The sequence below is a fragment of the Alexandromys fortis genome, unplaced genomic scaffold (assembly GCF_014885135.2).
Source record: "Alexandromys fortis isolate MF-2015 unplaced genomic scaffold, M_Fortis_MF-2015_v1.1 scaffold_137, whole genome shotgun sequence".
NCBI lineage: Eukaryota > Metazoa > Chordata > Mammalia > Rodentia > Cricetidae > Alexandromys > Alexandromys fortis.
Genome location: NW_026068009.1, coordinates 3,370,181 through 3,393,548, shown reverse-complemented (window position 1 = coordinate 3,393,548; position 23,368 = coordinate 3,370,181). Strand labels below are relative to the sequence as shown.

At 39.8% G+C, this 23,368-nt stretch overlaps 1 protein-coding gene across 5 annotated transcripts in view; it reads right to left on the bottom strand.

Moving 5' to 3' along the window:
* Positions 1 to 2,772: 2,772 nt before the first annotated feature.
* The window catches only part of Nek1 (NIMA related kinase 1), a 125,486-nt gene continuing 104,890 nt past the window's right edge, over positions 2,773 to 23,368 (bottom strand). For all 5 annotated transcript variants that reach the window (XM_050161814.1, XM_050161816.1, XM_050161815.1 and 2 more), the window contains 5 exons: positions 18,206 to 18,345; positions 9,504 to 9,712; positions 8,756 to 8,886; positions 8,059 to 8,191; positions 2,773 to 3,975 (listed from right to left, as the gene is read on the bottom strand). In XM_050161814.1, coding sequence (XP_050017771.1) covers positions 3,962 to 3,975; positions 8,059 to 8,191; positions 8,756 to 8,886; positions 9,504 to 9,712; positions 18,206 to 18,345 — 627 coding nt within the window. In that variant the 3' untranslated portion in view covers positions 2,773 to 3,961. The remainder of the gene's footprint in view (positions 3,976 to 8,058; positions 8,192 to 8,755; positions 8,887 to 9,503; positions 9,713 to 18,205; positions 18,346 to 23,368) is intronic.

Genomic DNA, 23,368 nt, shown 5'->3' with positions numbered 1-23,368 from the left:
ATTATCCAGTTTCTGGGTCTATTGAGGCTCTTGCAGTCCTTACAGCTGGCAGGTATATTAGAAGACAGAGAATTCAGTAGCCCTTTCAAGGACATGCCATCAATAACCAAGCTTCCTTCTTCTAGGTCCAATCTCCTAAAGGCTCCCACATCTACAAAAAGTATCTCAGGCTAGGCACCAAGTCTTCAGCAAGTGGACCTTTACAGGAGTTAGGTTCCAACTAACTATAATATTGAACTACTATAGACCTTTCCGTGAGTTTATCCTCATCTTTGAACATGTATGACTTCTTTTTCCCATTTTCAAACTGGCCATCTTACCGTTATATTTTCTTTCCTCATTCTACATGGCATCTTTGTCAAATACATGCTTTGCAAACATCTAGCCTAATCTGGACTTTACATTTTTGGGACAGAATCTTTGGAAAAGTATCGATGTTATTTTAGCGAAGTCAAATTTTCTTTTGTAGTTTGTACTTTTAATCAGTTTACTTTGTATTGATTTCTCTGAGCAATGTTTGTAACTGCCAGTATAGTGTGCGTACTGTATATATATATATGTATATATATTTACACATATATACTGATAATTTGTCAAATATGACAAGAATTTCACAATTGATGCTATTATAAATAGTATCTTCATTTTTCTTTTGAGACAGGACTTCAGAGCCCAGTCTGGCTCCAAACTTGCTATATGACAGATGAACTTGCACTGTGGATTCTCCTACCTCCACTTCCTATGCATCAGGACTAACAGACCCAGCTTTTATTTGGTTCCTGAATTTTGTGCATGCCAGGCCAGCACTCTGCCAACTGAGCCACATCCCCAGAATGTGCTTAGCTCTCTCTAGTTTTTGTAGCCACTATTTAGATATGTTAGGACTTTTTTGTATGTCCTGCCTACCATGTCATCTGTGAACATTTTCCTTTCTTTATAATCTGTAGGTGTCCTGATTACTGTTCATTTCCTAGGTGTTATTTCCAGGACACTGGAAAAAGCAGCAAGCAGAAGTCCATGTTCTTATTTCCTCTAGGAAGGAAACTTTAAGTCCACCACTCCCTGGGGGCCTTTATCCTTTCTGCTCCCTGTCTGCAGAAACTGGATGGGAATGGATGCCAGTTCTCTCATGGGTGCTTTTCTTAGTCTGATGATATAAGGATCTACATTGCTTTTCACATGTTACTTTAATCCTGTATTCCTAGTATATGGTCCACTTGGTTACAATTCATTGCTTTCTGATTTGTTGCTGAGCTTCATTTGCTAACTTGTAACTTCTTCATCATTGCTCACTAAGTAGGATTCCTTAGCTCATTCTCCCTCCACCCGTTTCCCCCCTCTCACTTTGGGAACAGGTTGTGCTCTCTGAAGAGGGACAATTTCCCCTGCATTCCAGTATTTCAGAACAGCTTGTGTAGAACTGGTACTGTTTCTTCCAGAAGTGCTTGATAGAACTTATCGCTGAGTCCATCTGGACCCAATGGCTCATTTGTGGTAGGCTTTAAACGAAATTCCACTTTCACAATTGGGTATTAGACTCTGAGTAATCAGATGGAGGCTTGCCGTGAGCCTAGATAACTGTGGACTAAATACCTGAGATCCCCCTTCACGATGCAACCGAATAAATTCTTGTTGAAGTCCTAATTACCACGAAATGTCAGTGGACATGGACTGTCAGGCAAGGTTAAAGGAGGTCATAAGAATGGGCCTGGATGCTATAGGATTAGCGACAGAGAGCTCACTCACCTCCACTGTCGCCTCAGGAGGAAATCCTATCTGCAACCAACGAGAAGCCACACTAGAAATCACGACTTTGGGCCTGTAGCACCTATGACACTGAGAACATGGATTCTGTAGTTGAAGTCACTCTGTTATGGCAACCTAGCACAGGTAAGTTTTGCTCCAGAAAAAGGCAGTTTTAATTATTTTGGCATGAACTGTTCATATTTCCTTATAATCCATCAGGTGACTGTCAGATACAGTGAATCATGCTCATTCCAGATATTTCTAATTATGTCTTAAGTACCTGTTAGTCTAGCTACAGATTTATCAGTCAGTACTGCTGATATCATTAAATAACCAACCCCTGGATTCTCCAATTTTGTTTACAATAGAGTAATTTCTGTTATTTAGAAAAATAATTTCCTTTCTGATAGTTTGAATTCACCTCTGTAACAAGGCAGAGCTTAAGTTACTGAGTTGTTTGTTTATAACGTAGTAAATTGTATTTTAGCAAATGATGGCGACCCCTGGTTTTGCTTGGCTCCAACCTCTCCATCCCCACCCTGCTGGCTCCTGGAAGGCTGAGGAGCCACAGCACCCACTGTGGTCAGCCCATCTCGGCTGGAGCATTAGTCTCACTGGCTGTTCCTCACTGTTAGAAAACCATCTGCTCAATACTTTGTCTGGTGGTGGTGCCTGCTTCCTTCCCTTTCGTCCCAGACAGGAGTCAGACCATTGCTTTCTGGCCCACGTCTTCTAAGTATATGCTCTGGGTTGAAGATGTTTTGATGAAAGTTCAGTTCCCAGGATGGTAGTGAGGAGAAACTGTGGCCTTAGGAGGTCCTTAGGTTGCCAAGGGCTCTTACAGATTACGGTAACTTTCAAACGAGGGTTGCTTGAAAGTCTGAGCTCAGCCTCACCGACTGCCTGGCATCAGTCTCCAGACGCAACGTCTTCCTCTGCACGTGCTCCTGTCATTGTCTGTCTACCTTAAGATGGCGCAGATACTGAGAACAGTGCTAATAAAGACAACTGATTGTACGCTTCAGGTACATAATACAAATTTAATAGTACAAAATAAAATATAAAAATCAACTATTTAGTTCTGGATGTTAGAAATAATATACATAATAAAGTCAATACAGTACTAATAGTAATAAGAATCCACGTTTCGGATGACAGATTATGCCCATCAGGTTGACTGGTACCCTAAGAAGCACACATTTTTGCTATTATTAGGAACATTCGGACTGTAGACAATGAAGCCATGTATACTTGGCATATTCTGAAACTATAACTGTTCCCAGATGTAGTTTCACATAACTGAAACTATGCGGCCATCATTGTAGTGACCTGGTTCCACCCTCGTACTGAAAAGGACAGGCAAACACTTCCCCATACTAGTTACCAACTGCCAGGTGCTGAAAACAAAGGCTCCTCCTTTTTAGCAGGTGACACTGAGGCACATATACGAGAGGGGTTAAAAACCAAAAGGGCAATTTTATGCTATTCGCTAGGTCCACGTTTAAATTTATAGCCTGATTTTTAGACACACTATTTCTGGTCCTTAAAGAGAAACATTAGAAATTAAGTAACTTTTAAGTGTCAGGAAATACAGCTTCGCTATTCCTTCATAATGAAATCTTTCAATGATTTTTAGGATTATTTCCACAGTCTGTTTCTACCGGGCTAACCCAGGAGATTCAGTGGTTGGTTGAAAAATGACTTAAGAATACAAACTTCAAGGTTAAAATTTCATCTTCCAAATGTAGAGATTTGAATAGAGCCCTTGACAAGAATTATTTAATGCAAACCTGCTAGCCAGGATGAAAAATCCTAGACGGAAAAAAAGTGATGCTAAAATTGAAATGAAACCCTAGTGGTAGGCCTCTTATGATACAGGCAACTCCTTCCACAGAAAGACTGTTGCTAAAATTAGTTCCTTCTTTTGTGGTGAATTTTAACACTATTAATTCCAGTTCTGAGTCAAAGCTTTGGTGGACTGATTTAAAGACATATACATTCTAAAGGAACCTATGAGTCAGCTATAGAATCCAATAAACAAAATAAAATAGATAAAATGTAAGAAAAAACACACTTCTCAAATTTTTCATGCAATAAGCATGCCTATCTTAAATCTGGCATTTCTCATAAATAATCTTTATTGCCCAGGAAGCTTGTATTATGAGCCAAGTTCAAATGTTTTCATATAGTTGAATATTAAAGAATGTCCTGAGAATTATTCATCATTATCTGTAGAAAAAAAGAAAAAAATAATTCACTTTATTATAATTCAAGCAGTATCTTGCTCTTTAAAAAGAATTTTCCTCTCTAAAGATTATTAATGCAGTCTTAAATGTAATTTTATTATAATGGTGCATATTCACTGTCTGACATCCAGGCAGTATCACAAAGAATAAAGGTAAGTAAAAACTATCAAAGACAACCAGTGTTACAAATAAGTAAGCATAAATCCTCAGACTGCCTTCTGAAGCACAAATATCTCTAAGACAATCAGACCAAGATGCAGAATTGTGACGTGAGCATCCCCCATAAGACACAGACTAGACAGGAGGATAGAGAAGTGCGAGTGGTAAGAAGCAGCAGGACTGGAAATGCTCGCGGCAGTCTCTGTGGGGACACCAGGCACCACTACGAAGCTTTCGGTGTTTCTACCTGGTGAAAACCTCACAATAAAATCCACGTCAGAGTCAACGTCTGCACACCATTCCATCTTATGAGTACGGCACAATGAAGTAAACTATTCTTATGTAAAACCACAAGAATGTCTATTCATAAAAAACATTGTTGAACTAATTAATAAGCACATTGATTTGCCTAACACTGCCAAACAGCCCTCTTCACACCCCAGTAAATCCAAGGCATCAGGTCAAACACTACACCCTGTGGACCCCACTGTCTGCCACGCCCTCGCTGCTGACAATGTCTGTAATGCTAACAGCAAACGCGGAAATGCTTTAAAGATTCCCCATGTTAGTTACCGGCCGTCACTCACTGTCCCTGCTGCAATGTTCTGCATCCCTTTATACAGGATGTGCATACTGATCCTAGACAAACTGCCATTCATCTCTGAAAATCCAGTTTCGATGTCGTCTCCTTAAGGACCACCCTCACTGCCTCCCACCAGTACTTCATGCAACTTGAATATATCTTCATTGCTTCCAATGTCACACACCACTCTCTAGTACAACTTATTCCGCTTTTACAGCTATAAAGTGCTTCAGAGAGTCAGGAAAGCAATGAACACACATATACCTACCTAGCATTAACAGCATTAACTTTTAGTCCTACTGGTTTTGATATTTAAGTAACAGCATATTACAGGCTGTATACTTTCCCACTTCAGTGACCTTCTTTTCTAGGGACATTTTTTAGCACACCCAAATTAATGTATATTCTTGTTGCTTATACTTTTTCGCTGCTATTAAACATATGCAGAAGTAAATAAGCTTGTTTTAGATGTTATATAAATCACACATGACTTATTTAACTTAGATTTGTGGGCATATGCATATTCTTAGCTAAAGATTTGGTTCATTCATTTGAACAGCTGTATAGAATTTCATTACATAAACACAACATAACATTCCTTCTAAAATGGATGAGAAGGGAAGGTATATTGAAAGAAATCACGTGCTTAGTTGCTGATGATCAATGGGAGGACGTGGTAGTCTCTGCCAACCTACCATTGGCCATACTGCATTCATTCAATTCTCCTTGTGAAGGAACTCTTAGAACCAGTTCTAAATAACTTACAAAACTACTACCTCTGTTTGACCTATGACTTTTGAAAGAGCTTCATACAGACTAGTTAGTGGTAATTTTACCACCGGAAACAGTTACTAAAGCTCACAAAACCTACACTGCAACAATATCAGGAGAGCTGATTGGTTGAGATCGGTTTGGGGACAGTTGACAATTTCCAGGAAATTAAACAGAAATGAGATGAGAAGATCATTTTACAAAGTGCAAGTCTTGCTTGTGCTGTGGGTATGCGCATGTGTGCAGATGCTCTGTCTATGTGGACATAAGCACACCGGCTGATGGTGGCGTGTTTCCCTCAATCTCTTCACCTCACTTTCTTCTTTTTAATATGTCCCTTACTGGTTTCTCATCATTTAGAATGAGAATAAAGTGTGCAGGCATCATGTATATGACACGATTTTATTATCTCCTAGATAATATCTAAAACCCAACTATTTATATATAGGACAGCTTGATTTGAGATCCATTTGCTCTCATAATTCTAAACACAGTCACTGTCTAGCACTTAATTGTCTAATGCTTGACACAGCATCCTAGCTTTTGCTTAATGTATTTTTCATGCGTTTATTCAGTGGCTACATTAGTAAGCTAAAGTGTGCTATAGGATATCTAAAAAGTTTGCTAAGGTTGCTGGGGTACCTTGTCCTTTGCTCTTTGCAAAGGCAGTCACTTGACTGTGAAACTGCTTTACCTTTTCTCTCCAGGCTGGCTCTGGGTCAGGGAACTTCGTGGTCTCACGAACGTCCCCACTGCACACTACAGTAAAATTGACCACGTTTCTTGAGGGCTACACGGCTCAGCCTAGTGTTTGGTTCTTGTAGGTGAATAGGCTCATAAGACAGGCATCCTTTAGCAACCACTCAGCTGTGCCAATCCTACCTTGAGGCCCAGCTGATTGTTACAGCTCTCCACTCAAAGGGCAAAGCAAAAGAAAAGCTTTTCAGACACTTGACAAGGAACACTACAGCCTAAGCATTCTGCTGCCGAATCCACTGAAAAGTCCATTGAAACAAGGCTTGTGGAGAGCTTCCTAAGGACCAGTCTGAATGAGAATAGAACTGGCTAGATCTCGCCACAGATTTACTAATATAGAATCATTCTCTAGTCTTGTGCCGTTGTAGCTTACAAATATGAAAAATGATCTATGGAATCCAAATGTTGCAAAATTACAGGCTATTCCTCACTTCAGTGCTCGAGTGCACAAGCTCAGTGAAATTAAGAATCTGTAAATTCCAGATGCTGGCTAAAGTAGAGACCTTCATCTTAATGGTGAAGTCATCTGTTATCATTTCAGAAAATAAAACACCTATTTTATAGTAATACACTGGAAGGAAATTTCCGAAGTCTTAACAAGTTAACTCAGTTAACTAATGTTAACACTTACTTAGTCTGTACTGAGATCTATAGACCTCTGGGTCCTGTTGTGCCGGGAAGACATGACACCTTTCCTCCCTTAGAGGGGTCAAGGTTAAAGTGAATTTTAAGGAACTAGCATGGTGGTTGAGGAAAAGGCAGGAGGGGGCACGTGTTTGAGGCTATCCTAGAGGACAGCAAGATCTCGTCTCAAACAAGAACAAGACCAAGACAAAACACTGTGCATGGTTTCCACACCAGACTGCTGTCCTCTAAAGAGTTAAGTGTGCTTTGCCCTAGGGACTCTGATTCTACTAACCAGGATTCCTGCTTCACTGCCAAGTTTCCAGAACGAAGACCTTCTGAACATTATCGTATTTTTACCCCATCCCTTGGTTTTATGTTTATCTAATATGCTGCTTTCTCAAATATTTTTAATATTTATTTTTATTTTGTAAATAATTTTTAAAAATTATCTTAATTATTTTTAACAAGAAAGAGGCAATATAAATGTATTTTGAGAAAAATTGTATTGCTAAAATTAAACAATTAAAATTTAAAATCCTCAATTTTGGTCTATGAATTAAATCTTTAAAGTAATTATATTAATTTTGACAACCATGTTAGAAATAAATTCATGTTCAGAATTTTACATTTTCTTCCTCTGCAAAGAAATTCAATAGATTGATGAGAATTATTTTAATTTCTACAGCTATTGAATTTTTAATTAGGAGTCTTAAAATTTGTTATTTAAGGGTTGGAGAGATGGTTCAGTGGGTAAGGACACTGGTTGCTACTGCAGAGGCCCAGGTTCAGTTCCCAGCACTAACACGATGGCTCACAACCATCTGTAATGCCAGTTCTAGGGGGTCTGATGTCCTCACCTGGCTTTGGTGGGCAATGTACACAAAAGGTGCAGATACATACATGCAGGCACTATGTACACATTAGTAAATAAAGCATTAAAAATTCATCCCAATGTTACTTATGAACTAAAAGACAGTGACTTAAAGACTCTAAGGCAATAAAATCTCGTGACAGGGCAGAGTAAATTTTAGAGCTACTTCACAGAGTATCAGATAGGGTCCAGGACAGACTGCCTCAAAGCCCACTTGAGGAGAGTGCCTTATCTTACATCTGTCATCTTGTTTTTTTCTCACATTTGCTTAAAATATGAAGCCATGAGAAAAACTTTACCTTCATGATAGGCTCCATCTGCCATGACTAAATGCAGAATCTTGGCGTAGAGATGCTGATGCTCATTGCCCAAAATAGTCTCAACTATTGTTGAACAAATTTCAATATTTTCATCTTCATCCTCATGAATAGCCTATGCCAAATTACCAGATGTAAGTTAATACGGAAGCTGCTACAGAAGAGAAGCAATCAACGACAGCCTGTGAACCATAACGGTGTCTAGCACAGCAAGCTCTCCCTAATGGACAATAGTGGCCCTTACATCTCAGTGGCAACCATGAGCCGTGTAATTAGACTCAAGGCATCTTCACCAGAAGGGGGATCATGCCTGGCACTATAAACCTAGCCACTCTATGCAGCTGGTGAGATCAGTGATTTTAGAAGAAAACCCGCTACTGCTACTTTCCTAAAGTAGCGTGATTCCTAACTACATCGTACCATTATACCCAACGTTAGGTGTAGATCTCTCCCTTCAACAAAGAAGCTTATCTTTACAATAGCATGAGGTCATCACAGAAAGCTAAAACTGCTTAAGATGCAGAGAACAAATTATCATGGGCAGCCTAGCTCTACACGATACATCTGTGTATATGCATATATAACAGCAATGGTTAAAGAACAGGCCGTGCATTTGGGAGGGGATTATACAGGACAAGCAGGAGGAAGAGGGAGAAATGATGTAATCAAATTGACATACCTTTACTTTCTCATACACCTCAAATAACTTCTCAAAGCCCATTTCCTGCTCCAGGTGAAGTCTTAGCTCCTCTAAGTGGTTGAAGACACTGTCGTATTCACATTCACTAGCAGTCTCACTGTCACTGTTATCTAAAAAAGACACTTTGTGATTAAAAGTCATTCTTACACATACAGACTGTCATCAACGACAAGTGAATTATAGCTTCCTGCATTCTTCTACGTTCAACACAAGCGGTCTTCACTATGGCATCTGCCCATCAAAACACTTATAATGCTGTCTTACCCAAGAATGTTACTTTGAGAATTGTTTCTTTTAAAGATATAGATAGTAAATCAGATTACAAAGAAAGATTCCCAGAAACACTACTATTTAAATTTTAGTTTGGAAACAAATGGGAAAAGCATATTTCTATGTTCTGAACTGAAACAACCAAACCTATGTATAAAGGATAAACATGGACTATAACATGAAGAGACAGGCAGAACACAGATACTAAGTTATTGTCTTTCTTACTAGAAAAATAAGTCAAGAAATGGAGAGCAAAAAGCAGAGTAAAAACGCTTCACAAGTCGCTGTGCAACAACAGGAAGAAATGAACTGCTGTGCCCTGTGTGAAACACGTGCAGTCAACACACAACAGAAGACAGGAGCACACGCCAGCTTACGCTGCACGTCAGAAAAAGACCCCTTACTTAAGATGTCTGAGCACAGAGAAAGAAGCAGGCCCACAGCCAAGACCATGTACCTGAGTGCCACTCCTCATTCAGGGCACTGTCGCTGCTGGGGTTGTCGTCCTCATCGGCGGCATCTGTCCCCCTTGCTGTCCGCTCCACGTCGCTGCTCTTTAAGGCCGACTCGTCCTCCTCGCTGTACTCATCACCGGGCTGCTCCCTGAGCAGCTGCTCCATTGAGGCCTGAAGCTCTTGTAAATCTGTGTCAGTTTCTTCAAACACACTGGAGCGTAAAGGATTAAAGAGAATGCTGCCTAAACTTGAAAGTATTTTGGAATGGCACTTCAACTCAACACATGCATGTGCCTTCTCTCTCACTTAAAGGTAGTAACCATAGATAAAAAGAAGTCTGAATAAGCCTATACGGTGTTGACTAAGGAAATAAGGATGAATACAACTGAGAAATAGAGAACATGAGGGGTTTTCTACAATTCATTAACTAGAAGACGATTTGCTTAAATTGGTCCTGATTTGCTAAAGAGAATCATGTACCTATTAGCATTAATCACTGCCTAAACTTTGAAATGATGTTCTGTGTCTCTGTGTCCCAGCTATAATTGGACAATTTAAGAAAACAAAGATGTTTATCATTTGTTTTCTCAAAGTGAATACTCAAATATTTAAAAGAAATTTTGAAAAAACAGATAATTTTGAAAGTTCATCGCAATCTTCACATGGCTACTAGCTGTGCACTTACTATATACAAAGATTTCCATGTGAATGCATTTGCACTTGTAGCGATAAGAGTCAAAGTCTTGTATAGTGTCCATATAAAGTGAATACAATGGCCAACAGAAACTTCCGTGCATATTCTTGAAAACATTTCTAAACATGTAAGTAGATTTTCCCAAGAATAAATCAACTACCATAATCCTAACAGGAGAATCTTGTCTTCAAAGCATAAAATTCCTATCTTTATGAGATTTAAAATGTAGAAAAAAAATAAATTCATATAGTAAGACCTTCTATTTATATAGCACATTAGTTTACTAAGCAGTTTCAACCAATTTTTAAATTTTATCCAAATGAAGTTCATGGTAGAGACATGAAAAGTGTAAATCAAAGTATGACATGGCTCAAAGCCTCAGCAATGCGTAGCAGACAAACCTTGAGCTCTTCTACAGTAACTCAGAAACATACTCAAGGCTGCTCTCTGAGGACAGAGAGTTCTGTGAGAGGCTGGATGTGTGAAGGCATCTGCTGAGGGATGGTCCTAAACCAGGTCTCATCTACTAGAGATGCAATCTAAGTTAGGGACAGCTCATGATGACTTCCCCTAAAGTTTACACTCAACTCCCAATACAAACACTAGGTAAGACCTTGAAGACATTTTACATTACTGGAAAGAGAAAGCAATCATTTGCACAGAAGTACCTTTATTTTGTACTTAGTACACTGACTAGCCATTGGACTTTGTGGACCTGAGTACTGACTAGCGACCCCACCTGTGAGCATGAGTAAATACTGGCCAAGGCATGTTGGAGTCAGTGAGAGAGACTGGCCTGACTGCCACCCTAAGGAAAACCTGAGAAGATTTCATATTTTATGAAATCAGCATTCAAAAACCCGTGTCAGATAATCTGAAATCTGGTCCCAAATTTAGTTTTTAGTTTGCTTTCCCATTATAAAATCTTGATAAATACATGGACCAAAATCAGTTTTCAATGACAAACAACTAGTAAGTCTGGAATAGTACTTTAGGAAGAATTCAGTTACAGCTGGCTCAGTTAAAAACTGTTCATTTGAAACCGACGCACGGACGGCGGCGGGCGGAAACCGACGCACGGTGGGCGACGCAGCTGGCGCAGGCCAGACCGGCGGGTACTGACACAGTGACAGGCAACGCAGGCGGCAGGGACCAGCGCAACACTGAGAGCAGATCGCCCCAGGACAATTTAATCAAAGAGGTAGGCCTTTGGTTGGCGAGGTCCCTGGCATACAGGGAACCTGGTTCTTTTCCTGAAGACCCTTCTGAGGGGTGATAGGTATCTTGGCCCCTGGCAGAAGCCAGGAAACAGAGCGAGGGCATTTTGCAAGAGGAGCCTCTTTCAGCAGGGAAACCTGATCTGGTTTTAAAAGACCAATTAGAGAGCATCAATAAGAGGAGATGGGCAGGCGCCAAGGCAAAATTTCACCCAATAACCTGAAAAACAACATGAAAGCACCAGAACCCAATGATCTTACAATAGAAGGTCTTGAGCACCCAAACACAGAAGAAGTGGAAAAAATCGACTTTATGAAAGCAATAGAGTCCCTTAAACAATATGTAAAAAACACCTTTATAGAAATGGATGAGAAGTATAACAAAAAGTTTGAAGAATTGAGTAAATACCTACATGAGACCCACAAACAGGTTCAAGAATTGAAAACTGAAATGGAAGCAAAGAAGAAAACACAAACGGGGGACCAGATGGATACGGAAACTCTAGATCAACGAGCAGAGCCTACAGAAACAAGCATAATCAATAGAATACAAGAAATAGAAGAAAGAATCTCAGATTCTGAAGACACCATAGAGAAAATAAACGCACTGATCAAAGAAAACAGCAAAGCCAACAAATTCTCATCACAAAACATTCAGGAAATATGGGACACAATAAAAAGACCAAACCTGAGAATAATAGGAATAGAAGAAGGGGAAGAATTACAGCTCAAAGGCCCAGAAAATATATTTAACAAAATTATGGAAGAAAACTTTCCCAACATAAAGAAAGATATTCCTTTGAATATCCAAGAAGCATACAGAACACCAAACAGACTGGATCAAAGAAAAGCATCCCCTCGCCATATAATAATCAAAACACAAAATATACAGGTTAAAGAAAGAATATTAAGAGCTGCAAAGGAAAAAGGCCAAGTAACTTATAAAGGTAAACCGATCAGACTTACACCTGACTTCTCTATGGAAACCATGAAAGCCAGAAGGTCCTGGATAGAGGTTCTTCAAAAACTAAGAGACCATGGATGCAAACCCAAACTTCTATACCCAGCCAAGCTAGTATTCACTATCAATGGAGAAAACAAGACATTCCAGGATAAGAACAAATTTAAACAATACGTAGCCACAAATCCAGCGCTACAGAAAGTAATAGAAGGAAAATCGCAACCCAAGGAATCCAACATTGCCAACACTGACTACAATAACTCAGGAATCTAGCGAACCTTCACCAGTACAACTCAAAGAAGGGACACACACAAACTCTACTACCGAAAACAGTAAGAATAACCGGAGTAAACAACCACTGGTCACTAATATCACTTAATATTAATGGTCTCAATTCACCTATAAAAAGGCACAGGCTAAGGGATTGGATACGAAAACAGGATCCAACATTCTGCTGTTTGCAAGAAACACATCTCAACCACAAAGACAGGCATCTACTCAGAGTAAAAGGTTGGGAAAAGGTCTTTCAAGCAAATGGTCCTAACAAAAAAGCAGGTGTGGCCATACTAATTTCCAACAAAACTGACTTCAAACTAAAATCAATCAGAAGAGATCGAGATGGACACTTTATACTCATAACAGGAACAATTCATCAGGATGACATCTCAATCCTGAATATCTATGCCCCTAATATAAAAGCACCCACTTATGTAAAAGAAATATTTCTAAAACTCAAGGCAGACATAAAACCACACACACTAATAGTAGGAGACTTCAACACACCTCTCTCTCCAATGGACAGGTCAATCAGACAGAAACCTAATAGAGAATTAAGAGAATTATTGGAGGTAATGAAGCAAATGGACTTAACAGACATCTACAGAACACTCCACCCAAATAGGAAAGAATATACCTTCTTCTCTGCAGCTCATGGAACCTTCTCAAAAATTGACCATATACTCGGAAACAAAGGAAACCTCCACAGATACAAAAGAATATCAGTGTCCACCTGTGTCTTATCAGATCACCACGGATTAAAGTTAGATGGCAACAACTATGCTACCCCCAGAAAGCCGACAAACTCATGGAAACTGAACAGTCAACTACTGAACCACACCTGGGTCAAGGAAGAAATTAAGAAAGAAATTAAAGTCTTCCTTGAATTTAATGAAAATAAAGAGACAACATACTCAAACCTATGGGACACGATGAAAGCAGTGCTAAGAGGAAAGTTCATAGCACTAAGTGCCCACTTAAAGAAAACAGAGAAAGCATACATTGGGGACTTAATGGCACACCTGAAAGCTTTAGAAAAAAAAGAAGCAGAGGTGCCCAGAAGGAGTAGAAGACTGGAAATAATCAAACTGAGGGCAGAAATCAACAAAATAGAAACACAGAAAACAGTCCAAAGAATCAATGAAACAAAAAGTTGGTTCTTGGAGAAAATCAACAAGATCGACAAACCCCTATCCAAACTAACTAAACAACAGAGAGAGAACACGCAAATAAATAAAATCAGAAATGAAAGGGGGGACATAACCACAGACACAGAGGAAATCCAGAGAATCATTAGATCTTACTATAAAAGCCTGTATGCCACAAAACTGGAAAATGCAAAAGAAATGGACATTTTTTTAGATAAGTACCATATACCAAAGCTAAACCAAGACCAGGTGAATGATCTAAATAGACCTGTTAGTCGCGAAGAACTAGAAACTGTTATCAAAAATCTCCCTTCCAAAAAAAGCCCAGGACCAGATGGGTTCAACGCAGAATTCTACCAGAACTTCCAAGAAGAGCTAATACCTATACTCCTTAACGTATTTCACAATATAGAAACAGAAAAGTCATTGCCAAATTCCTTTTATGAAGCTACAGTTACCCTGATACCAAAACCACACAAAGACCCAACCAAGAAAGAGAATTACAGGCCTATCTCACTCATGAATATCGACGCAAAAATTCTCAATAAAATACTGGCAAACCGAATTCAAGAACACATCAGAAAAATTATCCATTATGATCAAGTAGGCTTCATCCCAGAGATGCAGGGCTGGTTCAACATACGCAAATCTATCAATGTAATCCACCATATAAATAGACTGAAAGAAAAAAACCATATGATCATTTCATTAGATGCGGAAAAAGCATTCGACAAAATTCAACACCCCTTTATGATAAAGGTCTTGGAGAGAATAGGGATACAAGGGTCATACCTAAATATAATAAAAGCTATCTACAGCAAACCGACAGCTAACATTAAATTAAATGGAGAAAAACTCAAAGCCATCCCACTAAAATCAGGAACAAGACAAGGATGTCCACTCTCTCCATACCTCTTCAATATAGTGCTTGAAGTTCTAGCAATAGCAATAAGACAACATAAGGGGATCAAGGGGATTCGTATTGGAAAGGAAGAAGTTAAGCTTTCGTTATTTGCAGATGACATGATAGTATACATAAGCGACCCCAAAAATTCTACCAAAGAACTCCTACAGCTGATAAACACCTTTAGTAGCGTGGCTGGATACAAGATCAACTCCAAAAAATCAGTTGCCTTCCTATACACTAAGGATAAGGAAACAGAGAGGGAAATCACAGAAGCATCACCTTTCACGATAGCCACAAAGAGCATAAAATATCTTGGGGTAACCCTGACCAAGGAAGTGAAAGATCTATTTGACAAGAACTTCAAGTCTTTGAAGAAAGAAATAGAGGAGGACACCAGAAAATGGAAGGACCTCCCTTGCTCTTGGATTGGGAGGATCAACATAGTAAAAATGGCAATTCTACCAAAAGCAATCTATAGATTCAATGCAATCCCCATCAAAATCCCATCAAAATTCTTCACAGATCTGGAGAAGACAATAATCAACTTTATATGGAAAAACAAAAAACCCAGGATAGCCAAAACAATCTTATACAATAAAGGAACGTCTGGAGGCATTACCATCCCTGACTTCAAACTCTATTACAGAGCTACAGTATTGAAAACAGCTTGGTATTGGCATAAAAACAGAGAAGTCGACCAATGGAATCGAATAGAAGACCCTGACTTTAACCCACAAACATATGAACACCTGATTTTCGATAAAGGAGCTAAAAGTATACAATGGAAAAAAGAGAGCATCTTCAACAAATTGTGCTGGCAAAACTGGATGTCAATCTGTAGAAGAATGAAAATAGACCCATATCTATCACCATGCACAAAACTCAAGTCCAAGTGGGTGAAAGACCTCAATATCAGTCCAAACACACTGAACCTGATTGAAGAGAAAGTGGGAAGTACTCTACAACACGTGGGCACAGGAGACCACTTCCTACGTATAACCCCAGCAGCACAGACAGTAAGGGCCTCATTGAATAAATGGGACCTCCTGAGACTGAGAAGCTTCTGTAAAGCAAAGGACACTGTTGCTAAGACAGAAAGGCAACCCACTGACTGGGAGAAGATCTTCACCAACCCCACAACTGACAAAGGTCTGATCTCCAAAATATATAAAGAACTCAAGAAACTAGACCGTAAAAGGCTAATCAACCCAATTATAAAATGGGGCACTGAGTTGAACAGAGATCTCTCAACAGAAGAAGTTCAAATGGCCAAAAGACACCTAAGGTCATGCTCAACTTCCTTAGCGATCAGGGAAATGCAAATCAAGACAACTTTAAGATACCATCTTACACCTGTCAGAATGGCGAAAATCAAAAACACCAATGATAGCCTTTGCTGGAGAGGTTGTGGAGAAAGGGGTACACTCATCCATTGCTGGTGGGAATGCAAACTTGTGCAACCACTCTGGAAAGCAGTGTGGAGGTTTCTCAGGAAATTTGGGATCAACCTACCCATGGACCCAGCAATACCACTCTTGGGAATATACCCAAGAGAGGCCTTATCACACAACAAAAGTATATGCTCTACTATGTTTATAGCAGCATTGTTTGTAATAGCCAGAACCTGGAAACAACCTAGATGCCCTTCAATTGAAGAATGGATGAAGAAAGTATGGAATATATACATATTAGAGTACTACTCAGCAGTAAAAAACAAGGACTTCTTGAAGTTTGCAGGCAAATGGATGGAAATAGAAAACACCATCCTGAGTGAGGTAAGCCAGACCCAAAAAGAGGAACATGGGATGTTCTCACTCATATTTGGTTTCTAGCCATAAATAAAGGACATTGAACCTATAATTCGGGTTCTTAGAGAAGCTAAATAAGAAGGAGAACCCAAAGAAAATCATATAGGCATCCTCCTGAATATTAAACTTCATCAGGCGATGAAAGGAGACAGAGACAGAGACCCACATTGGAGCACCGGACTGAAATCTCAAGGTCCAAATCAGGAGCAGAAGGAGAGAGAGCACAAGCAAGGAACTCAGGACCGCGAGGGGTGCACCCATACACTGAGACAATGGGGATGTTCTATCAGGAACTCACCAAGGCCAGCTGGCCTGGGTCTGAAAAAGCCTGGGTCAAAACTGGTCTCGCTGAACATAGCGGACAAGGAGGACTACTGAGACCTCAAGAACAATGGCAACGGGTTTTTGATTCTACTGGACCTATTGGTTTCGTGGGAGCCTAGGCAGTTTCGTGGATGCTCACCTTACTAGACCTGGATGGAGGTGGGTGGTCCTTGGACTTCCCACAGGGCAGAGAACCCTGATTGCTTTTTGGGCTGACGAGGGAGGGGGACTTGATTGGGGGAGGGGGAGGGAAAGGGGAGGCGGCGGTGGGGAAGAGACAGAAATCTTTAATAAATAAATAAATAAAAATTAAAAAAAAAAAACTGTTCATTTTAGTTCTATTTGGGAAAAACCCTCCGCAAAATCCATTACCTAGCAATTTGCAACCACCCAGGTGCTAAACATTGTGTCGGCCAGTGAGCACACTGAAGCATGACGAAAGGGTCCCTCCCAACCACTCACAGGTCTCTATGAGGACTGATGAGAACGGACAGCTTGTTAGGAACTTGCAAAGTAACAATGCCAGGTGCAGCGATCCTGCCTCAAACTGGGCCTCGCCCGAGCTAAGCTCCTCTACCCCAGAGCTACAGCCCTGCATCTCCAGCACTAGACCCTACACGACACTTTTCCTAGCACTTCATGACAGGATACTTAGGTTTTAGCTCCCCCACGTTAGTGATACTTGCCTGACGTGCTTGAAAGGCTAAAACTGAAGAGGTCAAGAATGATTTTTATCTGAGGCTTGGCCAACATTTCCCTTAACTTTCAGAAATATCATTACACTTCCTTCCTGAGTGCTATAATCCACATGAATCACAAGATAGGAATTTTGTGAAAACAATGAAGTTACACACAACATACACTCTCTCTCTCATGGTTACCCTGCCCCCCACTCCCACATATATCACACAAATAAAATAACTACTCTACCTTACCACTGATACAGCCTAAAATGAAACATGTCACAAGGCAGATATGAAGCTTTCAGGCATTTTCCTGAGAAAATGCGGAGCATTTAATACTTCCCAACTTCTCACTTCATTCCTAGTATAATGGAGACTGTAGTCATTACCCTGGGAAAATTAATTTAATCACTATTTAGTAATCTCTTACTATAGTCGCATCAGTGTACTAGATGGACGTCAATGGGGGAAAAGACAGTGAACACAAATATAAATGTTTCATATGCATCAGATGAGGTAGTAATTATTTAGAAGCAGATATCCAGAATCAAGAGGCCGACTGTATTTGACTAAGTTGTAAGAACTTGAAGGGTGATGAGAAGCCAGCTGTAGGCCATGCTCTCTGGACTCTTCAGAAGCTCAGACATCACAGCGGCAATCGCATTTGTTAATGGCTCTGTACTCACGTGTCTTCGGAATCTTTACTGTGCTCATCTTCAAGCTCCTCTATCTCCAGACTGTCCTGATGAACATCTCCTACAGTGGGAACGTCCATCAGGGTTCTGAACAGCTTGGAAAGATCTGGGAGTGAGCACGTCCTCAGCATCTACAAAGAGGGTGACAGATTGCTTATTAGGAGGAAGAGAATTAAAAGCAGAAGGACAAAAATCAGAGATAATACAATATTTAAATTATATATTTAGATTTAAAGGATTCAAAGGTGACTTGCCTGAGGTTAGAAACTAATTTTCTTAAAATATGGCTCATATAAGTAACACTAAATGAACTCAAATACACATATGTATCTGTGTGTGCCAATAATAATAATAATGATAATAATGATAATAATGATAATAATAATAATAATAGAGATCATGAGTTTGGGAGGATGTGGGAGTACACAGAAGGAGCTGGAGAGGGATGGAGGGATGGCAATGATGCAAATTCATAAGAAATTGTCAAAAAATTTTAGATTAAAAATTCAGCTTTAGATTATTTTTACAAAGAAAATTAAACTTGTAAGTAATGACTGGGCTGTAGCAAAGAAATCGTGCCGGTCACCTTTTAAAGAGTGGGAGTGGTTTCTGCAGAGACACACATGGCCTGGAAAAGTAAGTCTGCTGGGAATCAGGCAGTGTGAGACGTGCCCTTGTTCCCTCTCACCCATCCTGCAGTTCACCCCCTTACCGGGTCAACTCTCCCTGTGCAGACTTGCTGAAAGCAGAAGAGAATTGTCCGGACTGTGCTGAGCCACTTCACGTACGATCGGAAACCTGCGCACCACTTGCTCCTAGGAGCTGCTGCTAGCTATGTGGTTTGTTAAACCAGGGACCTTCCATCAGTGTAAAGACAACCTGACTGCATCCCCGAGAACAGGGCTGAGTGGGGTCAAAGAGAAGGCTCTAAGGACAAGCTCTGAATCATTTATAACAACACTGAGAAGGAACTCAGCCAACTGTACTAAGAAAAATCACATACAGTGTAGGTGTTGACATTTCGATCAGTGTTGGACAAAAGCAAGAATACCAGGAAGAGTCTCTACTAGCCAGCCTTTCAACAATTAGAATGTGACAGTCAGGACACGAAACAAGTAACTGTAAACACAAGTTCCTAGAGGAATCTGATAGTGGAATTTGAGTACCAGGCCCTGAAAATAACTAGGTGTTAGAGGGAAGGCTTTGAAGAAAACGCAGTGCTTAACATATTAATGGAAATTTGCATATCTGGTCAATCTTATTAGTGCAACCTTTTCAGAATAACAAAGGATATGTTCCTATTATTTGGACATAGTTCATATATTATAGCAATTAGGGAAAATGGTTATCAGTTACAAACCGGTGAAACTGGCAAAAATGGTTAATAACAACAACAAACACAGCAAAACAAACCCCACTTGCTACAGCCCTGAGTGACAGCCGCGGTGCTGCTAGGGCGGCTCTCCCAGGGCCTCCCACTGCCTCCAGTGCTGGGCTGGCTGCAGCTGCACCCACATGCGGCTTCCGACTTCCTGAGATCTGGGATATATAGATATATATACGTATTATATACATATATATGTATAATAAGCCAGAAGATATAACGTAGGCATCTTGCAATTGATTGCTAATCAACACAAATGAACAGAATAAATTAATTATATACTTATACTTGAGAATGCCATACATATATTTAGGCTGAGAAAACTTTAGCTTATCCAAAGAAATACATCTCAATTTTAATTTATATCTTTCAGTAGTTAAAATACCTCCCCAATACTTAGCCCAGGATGTAATCCTTCTGCTTCTGTTGACCAAATCCTACAGTTCCATGTATGTGCCACTACGCATATTAATATAACTTTATATCCTATCATGAAATAATTCCATCAGGACAGTATTTCAAAAGGCCATGTAATTTGACACCTTAGCTCTTCTCAAGGATAATACTCATTTCCTGGTGTATTTGTAGGACACACCTTTGTGTCCACAGAACTCCTTGTAGGCCTCCTTCACAGACTGCATGCATCTGTGTAGATGCTGGCTGGGCTGGGCTGAAGTTAACAGTCTTCCTGCCTTGCCCTCTGCAGCATGTGGAATTGCAGTTACGTGCTGCCACTGCAGTCTGGCTTTTAAGTTTTAAACGGATCTTCATCTTTCTCCGCAGGAAAAACATTATATCAGAACATTTCTGTTCTCATCTGCTGGTGCTAAGGCCGTGAGCACGTTAAACCCAGATTAAACCCCTGAGGTATAGTCCTAGATCCCTTCATTTTTCTGTTTTGATTCTCTTGGCTTTTTTTTTTACGTTGCTTACAGTATATTCTATTGTCTTAGCTCTAATGGAAAGAAATCCTAAACAGACCAGGTGATTCAAAGCACTGCTTGAGCGCTTACTTCAGGTATAGATTCCCCTCAACTCTTCATACCAGAGTGCATTTGGCACTGTTATAAATTTAAACAAGAGCAAGGCTTTAGGGAAGCTTACATTTCAAATGCTGTTTCCTTCACTTTTAGTATTAATTAGCTTTTTCCCCCTAAAAATAAGGGAATCATACAGGGCAGTGAATGAATTAAGTGTTAGTGTTACTACTGACTGCACATCAAATTCTACATCAAAGAATTCTTTTAATCCTTTTAAGTTTTAATATAAACTATGAATTAGTAATCCTCTAGCTATACTATATAGTAGTTTGCTATGGGGGCATTTTGTTCAGCCTCTGATTACTACCATAAATACTCAACATTGTTCCCTCAGGAACCTTTATAAATAACTGCTGAATTTATTAAAAGAGATATTTATTATTTAAAAATGGATTTCAAAGTATAGATTGACATGTACTCAGGAAAAAGCAGGTCTAACTTAGAGTGTCCTGAAGCTGGAGCTCAAACGGATGAAGCTCATGCTGCATAACCTATGGCTGACTCGAGAGCTGCTCACTGCGGTACAATCAGACACTTCTAGCTGTACCAGAAAGAGAACCCATGCTGTGGATGTCATCTGGCTGACTCTTGGGCCTTCTCTCTCTCCCCCACTCTCTCTCTTGCAATCTTAAGGCTGAGGATTTGAAAAGGAGTTAAGACATAGTTGCCTACTGCACTCCTTTTGTTCTAATGGAATGAATTAACCCTGAAAACAATAGTAATTTAGGGATGAAATACACCAATAATTTTCCTTAACAGTCATTAAAATACAAATTTTAGGTTTTTCTCTCTACAAGTTCTTGTAGGCATTGCTGCAATATGAAAGCACGTTTCTTGGGTGAAAACCTCTGGGGAATAGCTCTGGTACTTAATGGCTACAGGAGTTCACTATATGACTGTGGACAAGTTGCTCTTGTGTATGGGTGACAACAGGATCATGAGCATGAGATTGTTATGCTACTGTTGCTGAAACAACATGGGGGACACTGCACACGTTGTTGGCAAAGTTGATTATCCTATATGGATAATTAGTATTATACATTTATTAGCCATCTTTGTAAAATCAAAGTAGGCTGAATTACTCAAGAGATAATGGAAACAGGGGCTGTTTTCTAATCCTAAATATGTATTTGCTTGAATTTTAGTGAGTTAGTTATAGTAACAACAGAAAATTAAGAATACTCCATATTACTCCAAAAATATGATCTTTCCCCCCACAAACTAGGCATGGGCAAGATTGTAACTGGTACTTCCTTCTGTCAGAGAGTAAAGAACAAAACTGTACTAGCTGCCCCGTCACAGTCTAACTGGATGCTGCCCACTGAAGCTCTTTAGTTGTCTCTCTGTTTGCACCTGTGTGTGACAAAGCATTCATAATAACAGTTTATCATAAAGGCATTGAGACTCACACCTGACGCTCTCTGGAAGCACTGCTACTATTTCGAATAGCAAACGAGGAGATATAAAGTGACTCAAACAGCCCAGGAAACGGCCAGGCCTACTGTGCATGCCAAAAGTGTATCTTTCTCAACTCTGTCCAGATTGTCAAATACTCCATATTGAAGAATTTTTTAGAATGAATACTCTACCAGTAGAACACAAAATTCTATAAAGAGGTTTGACTAGAAATTCCTGCACCTTCAACAAAATGACTAGTTACTTGTCCAGGCTAGAGTCTTGGTGAAATTAGTCCATCTCTATCACAGTTATTAACCTTATCATCTCCTTACTTGCCGTCTAAGTCAACCACCCACATATCTATGCCCTTGCAGGACACCACAAGCATAACCATTGTTGTGAGCCACACTGTAAAATGGGCCTGTTAGAAAAGCAAGGGCTTTGTTCCTCTGATAATCCAGCAAGATCCTGAGGAAAGTATAACTTTATTTAGACTTTCTGAAATTTACTGTTGAGACTATCCATTTACTGTTATACCCACATTTTTAAAACCAATCCACTGAACTTAATTACCTTAGGAAATGTGCTTCTCTGTTTGCAGAAGAAACAGACGTGAAGCCATCACTTACTACTAAATCTAAAGGAGGCAGCAGCTGTGGTGACGCACACCTGTCCTCGGCAAGCACAGACAGACAAGTAGAAAGCTTGCAGCCAGCCTGGGTGGAAAATGAGTCCCGGACAAAGAAACCTCCAGAAGAGAAATCTTTCCAGAGCCCAAACCAGGAAAAGCTTCCCCTAAACAACTCATATTTCCTAGCCTCAGAAATGCAGTACAGTTTATAACTCTCATTTCACTTTGACTCTGACATAGATAAATCTTTTACTTAAAGTTAGCGACTACTGTAGCAGTTGCTAATGGCTCGCTGGTAGATAATACACAGTCTTAACTACAATTTATGTACTTGGGTATAGTCTTCAACTTGTCTGGACCACTGTATAAGGAAATAGTGTGAAAGGCAGAACAGACTTGTGCTTGCTTCAGCCATCGCTTACATCCCCACTGATGGACAACGGCCATCAAAGTATTAGTCTCCTTACCTGTCCTGTCTTACAGTGATCAACTAAAACACTAATTACTATCCGTGTGTGTGCATAACTGTACAATTCAGTTTACTAATACTACATTTGGGCTTTGCAAAACGACCTATTTAAAGTACATTCGATGTATGCCTTAGTATTTCCTGACTCTTAGACTTCTGAAGATATGTCTATTAAGCTGTGCGGCAGAGGATAGGAGACGAGCAAGGAGACAAAAATAATCTGAGCCGACAA